The sequence below is a fragment of the Aptenodytes forsteri genome, unplaced genomic scaffold (assembly GCF_000699145.1).
Source record: "Aptenodytes forsteri isolate BGI_AS27 unplaced genomic scaffold, ASM69914v1 Scaffold26, whole genome shotgun sequence".
Classification (NCBI taxonomy): domain Eukaryota; kingdom Metazoa; phylum Chordata; class Aves; order Sphenisciformes; family Spheniscidae; genus Aptenodytes; species Aptenodytes forsteri.
In genome coordinates, this window is record NW_008794125.1 from 1,184,735 (window position 1) to 1,193,125 (window position 8,391).

Sequence of the window (8,391 nt, forward strand, 5' to 3'; positions counted from 1 at the left end):
GCCGCCCTCGGCTTGTGGCCTCCGGAGGGGAGGGGAGCGGAGCGGGAAGCCTCGGCTTTATTTCCCCTGTTTTAGGAACTTGAAGAAAACCTACGGACTTCGCCGGGCTCCTCCCTGCTGGTGGATATCCTGCAGAAGGTGAGGTGGGGTGAGGTGGTGTCAGGGCCGTACCCCCGGCAGCGGGCCCGGGCTGCCGCGAGCGCGCGAGGCCGCCTCGCGGGACCAAAGCGATTGCATCCCTGTAACGGGTTTTGCTCACGGTTACAAAGGTTTTGTGTCACAGGCTTTCTTTGGGCCCAGCACAAGAGCGGATTTCCGTCTCTTCCTGTTATTTAGCTGTTCTTGGCGTCAAAATTAAGCCCCGCGTGCCGGGGCACAGACGTCTTTAATGCCACAGGCAAGGCAGCCCAGCTGGCCCTGCACCCGGGCGGTCACGAAGGAGGTGATCCAAGGCAGCGTGGGATCCAGCAGCCCTTGTAGCGCTTAAACTTTGCATGGGGACAGGAGATCGCGGATAAGGCAGCAAACCGAAAAAGAGAGAAGAGAAAAGCAAAATAATTGGACTCTCTTTCCACTCAGTTTTGCTATTTATTTTCTGAAAAGTGAAAAACGCATTTGCTGCCGCAGATCTGTAAGCTAACAAACGGATCAGAAGTCACCAAATTTCATTTTCTGGCTCAGCATCGCTTCTTTTAGCTACAGACTGAATCGCAATGCATTTCATGACACAAAGAGCCAATTAACGGCTCCCGTGTCTTCCTCCGGCCCCTTACTGCCTTTCATAAAATCTTCACTCGCTAACTGGCTTCAATTGCTGTTCTTGTTCTAGACCGTTCTCCACCCCCTGTGTGTAAAATATCCCCCTTCCACCAAGTACAGAAGATGCTTTCTGACCGAACTCATCAAAAAGGTAGTGCTTGCTTTTCATGTTGGTTGCAACTCTTTTTTTTTTTTTTTTTCCCCTTGAAAATATGCCAGTTTTACATTATGGGCCAAGCTGAATTATTTGTATTAACAAAAAACAGCATTCAGTGTAAATACTGTGGCCAGTGATGTATTAAACTGGTACTTAATGCGTGTACGTTTTCTGTTTCACGACAAACAATTTGATACCTGCTGCTGCCCTGTTCTCTTTCGCACAGCATGAATCCACAGCAGCTGAACCCCTGGATGAACTGTACGATACACTGGCAGGTATTTTAAATGAAGAAGAATCTACTCACTGTTACAAAAACTACTTACTGGTAAGAACCAACGCTGCGTTGTTATAAATCACTTTTAATCATCTGAGCTAAGCGATAATTGGCTTTAGAAGTAGCCCCCCAGAAACCCGAAGCGCTTCCTACCTTTTTCCAGGTGCTCATACCGATTGTAAACTGTGAAATCCATTGTCTGTGCTGATCCCTCCCTCTCTTCACGTGTGTGTCCTCCAGCCCACGGGAGAGCCTGTTACCCTTTCCGAGAGCGTAGCGATTATCTCTGGAGGAACCACGGGGCTCGTCACGTGGGACGCTGCTCTTCATCTCGCTGAATGGGCAATAGAGAACTCTACGGTTTTCAGTAACAGGTAACGACAGCAGCACGGACGGAAAGATGGGGAAAGAAGCCAAGGTATTTCCGTTCGTATCGTGAGCGAGCTATGCAGCTGTAATTTAATAATATACAGTATTTACCCCCCCAAATAACTGAAATGACTACACCCTTTTGCTACTGGCAACTGCTGCTCTTGTCTGCTCTGCAACAGTCAAACTTTAACCCAGGAGAGGACCTTGTAGTTATTTTAAGACAGGTTTTAGGATCAAAACCATTACACCACGCAGTCAGACATGCTCCGTAAAGTAGGCTGTTAAACTTCAGCTACCGCGCTGTCTAGCCAGTACCTTTACCTAGCGCGCTTCACTATGACGGGACTCATCTCACCTAATTTTTGATGTGAGCACACCTAACTCCATAGTCTAGACGTTGTTTATAAGCAGTCGAGAGGAATAAGCACTTTTGGGGAAAGATTCAGCTAAGTTGACTTTAAATATCGACCTCGCAAGGAAAGGAACTGTGCTGCTGAAGCGTCTGTTTCTCTCCACTGACTATGAAAAGAACTGGACAACCAGTTTAGGTGGAGACGACCATGCTGCAGAAGCCTAAAAGCAGGTGGAATGTATCTCTCCCCAGCAGTGAAAATGCTTTTTACCACACACAGCAGCAGTATTTCAAGTACTTCATTTTTATGCTTGTAATTGCATCTTCAGTGTTTACCAACTCTTACCAGTTATTTGAAACAAAGATTAGATTGTAGATGGTTTACTCAAAAATTATTGAAATAATATGTAACTGATTTTACCTTTAGATACACTTAGAATGTTTGGATTTCCTAACTCAATTTAGAGTCCTAATAAGTACTTTTTTTACTCCGTTACCCTTCAGGACAGTCTTGGAACTAGGAAGTGGGATCGGCTTCACTGGAATTGCAATCTGTAAAACCTGCAGTCCCAAGACATACATATTTAGTGACTGCCACCCCCGTGTTCTCAGGGAGCTCACAGAAAACATCCGTTTGAATGGCTTTGTCTTGGAGCCGGACGCTACTCGTCATATCCAAACGGAGTCCCAAGGCCAGGAGGCAGAAGCAAGGAATTGCCAAACCCCAAAACTAATCGTTGCAGAACTTGACTGGGGCTCAGTTACAGAAAAACAACTGTTGGATCTTCAGCCCGACGTCATCGTTGCAGCAGGTGCTTTACACTTCCGATTATGCCTCGCTGCGTGCTGTCGTGCAGGAACAAGCAGGTTAGAGAGAGAAACGCAAAGGTAGTTGTGGGCGGGATTCACTCAGCCCTACTCCAGTTACCGTACCTGGAAGCGTGTGACAGATCTTCTCCCCGCTCGTTTCGCCATTCTGTCTTTTTCAGATACTCGGTGGTTGTTTACGTAAGACTGAAAAGTAAATTATTTTTCCCTTCCGTATTTTTTTAAAAAGTCCAGAAAGAGAAGATGATAAATCTGCCACTTTCAAGAGCCCCATCAATAACTGGCAGTCTTGGCATTCTCTTGACGGATAACACATATTTTAAAAGAAAGTAACTTTTTTGGAACTTGCCTATGTAGAAATCTGGAGGGAGTTTATAAAAATCTAATAATGGAAAATCTAGCAATAGTAAGATCTTGTAGCTGTAGCTACAGGATTTTACTCCCCTGATTTGGGGCTTTGCAAAGCAAAAATTACTTAAGAATTTAGGTGAAAAAAATGACAAAATATACTGCCTTTGTCATCGAAGTATCGCATGATGCATTAAATATGTGACTTCTGTAAAACGAAGTCACTGCATGTCCGTTACCTAATGCCAACCATACTCTTCAGAGAATGCACAAGCCAGCCCAAGCTGGACTCGTGAAGGCGAGGCAGTTCAAAACCGAAGGTGATTTCTGTGTGTCCGCTATCTGCTGTTACTAGTTACCGCAGGACGTTCCCTTATTACACTGCATCAAGAGTAACTGGGGTGTCTGTCACTGGAACGCGTACGCGCCTCGGCACTTCTGTGTAGTAAACCACCAACTCTTGAACATCAGCCCTGAACATGAGGCCGAGACATTCCAGACTCGACGGTTGGACTCGATGATCTTAGAGGTCTTTTCCAACCTCAATGATTCTATGATTCTATTCTATGAACAGACTCACAGTGCTGATGAGTAAGGCTGACATTTTGTACCCCGTAGCGATCAGTTTTACCTTCGTCGCTATTTCTGCTGTCGAGGAAACTATTCAAGGTGAAAACTACTGCAGGTCCAGTCAAGTCTTTTGCAATCAGCCTCTAAAATACAGATTTTTGAACAATGTGGTTTCGTTCTGCTAAGGACAGTCGTAACAGGGAGTACCAGTGCTCAATGTTTTTGCTGTCTCCCTTAAGATGGGCTTAAATACAGTATCTGACAATCCGTTTACAAAAAGGAGCACGGATTTTTAGTGATTTTGGACCAATGTTAGAGATGAGGGCAACTTGACATAGCACGTAAAATAGAGGCATTTTCTAAGATCTCTTCTTGGGAATTTTTAACCCTGAATACAAAAAACATTCTCCTGCAAGGCATTTTACGGGTTTTTTTTGTAGTTTTCATTCTGCTTTTTGCTCAATTCTCAATAAATATTGAATGTTTTCCTTTTTGTGCAGATGTGGTATATGATCCAGAGATAATTTTAGCCCTTATTGGTATGCTACAAAAACTCTCCACTTTCAGAGCAGATAGAAAACGTCCCGAGGTCTACATTGCTTTCACAATTCGTAATCCAGACACGTATCACCTGTTCCAGACTGAACTTGGTAGGTCACTTTTTCATGAAGTGTATCAATAGTTACGGCCTTTCCCCATTACTTAATCTGTAGTAGAGATGAACAGGAGCGTTTTTTGGTGATGGGTATTGTCCAAGAGTGAGATTCTTATCCTAGAGCTGGATTTAAGAGCGGTCTGCCTGAGAGCAGTAACTTTTCCACATGGATTTGATCAGGAGATTGGAACTTGGCTCTTTGCTACATCCCGTCTATCACAACTCACATCTGTTAGCGCCAGCTTGAGATGAACTGCAAGCATGGTGGCAACAGGAAACTAAAAAAGGGTTAAGCTTGAAGGAGGAAAACCATCTGTGCTGCGCTGTCACAGTGATAACATTCAAGATAAAAAAAAATAGGGAGGGATTTTTGATTTTTCTTCATATACTCTTCAAAAGCCTGTCTTTTGCAGTCTACTAGCTGTACAGCTGGTCTGCAGCAATTGGTTGATTCCCAGAATTATGGTGAGTGCATAGCAGCAGCACTACTGTTCATTTTTAAAAATACATACTACAGGCATTGCCTGTAGCTTGCTTTAACAGCATGCTAACGATCTCTTCTGACAGAACTCAACATGCAACTTTTGCTCTTCATTTTATGAAGCAGAAATGTGATTCCCAGTGTTTCTCTTTACAGGTAAAGTTGGGATCGGATGGCAGATTATTCCAGCCCACAGCAACGGTATTTTCCTCTATGACGTGCAGCCAAACGTAACTATTCTACAGCTATTTATATAGTCTTGGCAAATATGACATAATTAGAATTTTCAACAGGAGCGATCTCGTCCTTGCAACAGGATTATCTTGAATTCTAGAAACGTACGTGAGAGGCACTGAGGATACAGCTATATGCACGGACTGTTGTCAAAGTGAGTTACCTTTCTTCCTGTAATTGTCAGCATGCACGCAAGCAAGCTGCTGCCCCCGAGAAGTATCTGTGAACCTCAGGCAACAGAAAAAAAAAAAAGCCCTAATCGTACTGCGCTTGAAAAGTATCTGTGAACCTCAGGCAACAGAAGGAAAAAAAAAAAGCCCTAATCGTACTGCGCTGCGATTCTGTAGAAGGCAACAGAATTGAACTGGTTTGTTTTTTTTTTTTTTTCCCCAAACTGTGTTTTGATTTGTAAATAATGGAGGCACATCTGCAGGATCACAGGGTGAGCATCTCACACTGACAAGGGAGCAAAACAACGTTTCATAGTAATAAACACTCTTTAATATTAAAACCAGCTGTAATTGTCTACTCTGCTTTTTTATACTTGTATATACTCACATACTTGCAGTAGGGGTCATCTTAAAAATGAGTAATACCTACAGTGAACGTAGTAGATAACGTCACAAGCTTACACGATGCTGTAAGGGGAGGTAATGGACTCTGCTGTAAGTCAGGTGCATCTTCACTCTGGAGCGATGACAAAAATCAGAACTTGATTTACACTTCTCTCACGTAAGGACGGTCACTTTCACAACTAGCTATTGGGAAGCCATCCTCTCAGGCCGGCCAGAAAAACAAAAAAAGAATCATACTCTCTAGCAATGCTCTACGCGTACTGCGAGGAGGAAGAACTGAGCTCACCTTCTTTCAAACTTTCCGTAATCCATGAATCATGTTCCTGTTGGACAGTATCGGTCCCGAAGCGCAAAATCAAACGTGCTGCTCTTTCTCCTCTTTTGACTTCCTTTTCTGTACCCTGTTTTAAAAGCTACTTAAAAGAAAATGAACAAATACTTCAGCCTCCTCCTCCTTCTGTAGTAATGGAGAGAAAATGGACGATAGGTAACGGGAAACTTGAAAAATCATCTTATTCTTCAAGCTGAAGGAGGGCACGACTGCTAGTATTAAGTTGGACATACAGAAGTAACCCCACCCCAGGTTTTAGCTACCTCTGCCCGAGAAGGAAGAATTCAAAGGTTCTAAAATTTCTAGAGTAAATGCATGCTAGCAGCCCAAACAGGAGCTCCTTTATCTCCCCTTACACAAAATCCTTCAAGTCACTCAAAAGTTCTGTACAGACGGCTCATTTTGGATCTAAAAAAATTTATTATAGGAAGATGAAACCTCTCTAAAGCTTTTGGCATCACTGTTTAATTAGAGAAGCGCCTAATTTACCTCCACGTGCACATCAATGGCTAAAAGGGAACAGCCAAACCACCAAATCTTGTTTGAAAACGGGGCGGGGGGGGCGGGAGGAATCGCCAGATAAATTTCTATGGATCATTCTTCAGCCAATGAGCTAGTGAAATTGCCAGACTCCTGCAGTAAGCAGCTTGGACTCTTATTTTCACCTTCCCACCAGTGGAACCAAATCACTGTCACCAATCTTTTTTCACAAGAGAGAATGTCTACTGTAACCACGGCGCAGAAGGGGAAAGGCGAGATTAGCAAACGGCTGTCTAGCTTGACAAAAGCAGGTATTAAATGGTTACTCAGTAAGCGGGTTTAAAAATGCTGGTGCAGAACCCATTGTAGTCATCTACCACCACTGAACTAGGAACTCTGAAGAGCAGTAACCACATGATAAAACCACGCACATTTATTCCTTAAATGACTGACATCTATTTTATAATCAAAAAGGTGATGGAAAAACCATCTTGTAAGCATTAGGTCTGCGTATGAATACCGATATTAACAATAAAAAGATGAAGGGTATACCTGAGTGAGCACTCGGAAAGTGAGGTGCCCTTTTATTAAGTTAAACATATTTTAATAACACATTTTGGTTTTATTTTTTTCCTTTTCTACTCATCTGTTCAAAAAGGCATAAATTTTACATTCTTTCTCAAGGTAAATGGGCACATTCACTTCAGCGTACAAGGACAACGCCCACTGAAAGGTCTATTTTCCTCTAAGTGTTCAGTAAAGCTGTCACATACCAGTGGCTGTGCTTTCACATTCTTGCACACACTGTAAAAAGGAAAACAACTTTGAAACAAAATGGCTCCGTCTCAATAAAATCATACAAGAGGATATTCAGCGCTTGTCTAGGAAAGACTAGCCAAGAACATTAACTGGTTGAAAAAAACAAAAACCCCACTGTATCCTCAGTTCAACTAAAACAATTCAAATAAAAGGCATCTACCATTTGCAAGAAAAAAAAACATACCCACATCACCTACTACAACAGGTATTGTCCTTACTGTACAATAGGTATAACCGGCAATAGTTTACATATGTATTCAAGTATCTTCACCAAAAAGTGACCTTTAAGCAGCACAGGTAACAGATTTTGCACATATGAGTTCCTAGAGTAACTAAGCCGCCCTCTCACTTTCTAAAGATTCGTCCCAAGTGATAAGGAAGGAAAGGCAGTCCAGATGGCAAGGCTCAAGCTCTTCAGCACAGGAACCACGTCTTCCCTCAAGACTTATGCTGTTACCACACAACAAATAGCCTCAGCTGCACCTTCAGCACTGTTCTTACTCACATGAGAAGTTCAAACTGTAAAGGAAGAGGCGTGTCCAAGCACTTGTTCCAAGATGAAGTAGTTAAACACTACAACTATAGACAATGGAAAGCATTTATTCACTCTTTATCAAATCTATGCATCTCCAGGAACGTATTCGCTTTTTTGACACCCTCCTCCCCCACAGAGTCAGTCATTCTGCCCAAGCAAAGGAAGAACAGTCTGGTCCCAACTCTCATCCCAGCGCAGCTCCTTGGACGCACGAAGGTTTTTTCTGAAGTTGTGAAGTTTGCCTTCCAGTTTAGGAAATCCCAAGAAAAGCATCTGTAAGTTAAAAAGGAAAAACATAGAAAAATACCATCATATTACATTTTAGGCTCATTCTAGCCTCCCCAATGTTAATCCTCAGCTACAATGCTGCAGTAAGAGCACACTCTTTGGTCTGACCCTATAAATAGTGAACGGTAATATTTAAAATGTTCTTGCCAGCTTCAGATTTATATTCAAATAGAAGTCAGGCCAGTAACATTCACCAGGCAAAGCAGTATCTTCTGAGAATGCAAAATACACAGATGATAGTCAGATATGAAAAGGCGGCTCACATGGTAGCACCTTTACAGTTATAGCTGTGGGGGGGGGGGGGAAATCAGCCAAGCCTTTACCTTTAGT

General features: G+C 42.9%; 2 protein-coding genes across 2 annotated transcripts in view; one reads left to right on the forward strand and one right to left on the reverse strand.

Annotated features, from left to right (window-relative positions):
* Positions 1-78: 78 nt before the first annotated feature.
* On the forward strand, positions 79-5,283 carry EEF2KMT (eukaryotic elongation factor 2 lysine methyltransferase; the record flags this gene model as incomplete). Its single annotated transcript, XM_019471518.1, has 8 exons — positions 79-138; positions 830-910; positions 1,143-1,244; positions 1,434-1,567; positions 2,422-2,729; positions 4,164-4,313; positions 4,956-5,000; positions 5,093-5,283. Coding segments are annotated over 8 exons (921 nt in total), but the record flags the coding sequence as incomplete, so codon positions are not given.
* A 2,541-nt stretch (positions 5,284-7,824) lies between these two features.
* ALG1 (ALG1, chitobiosyldiphosphodolichol beta-mannosyltransferase) overlaps positions 7,825-8,391 on the reverse strand; it is a 9,075-nt gene continuing 8,508 nt past the window's right edge. Inside the window, exon 11 of the mRNA XM_009277299.1 lies at positions 7,825-8,046. Within this exon, the coding sequence (XP_009275574.1) occupies positions 7,912-8,046 (135 nt within the window). The 3' untranslated portion in view covers positions 7,825-7,911. The remainder of the gene's footprint in view (positions 8,047-8,391) is intronic.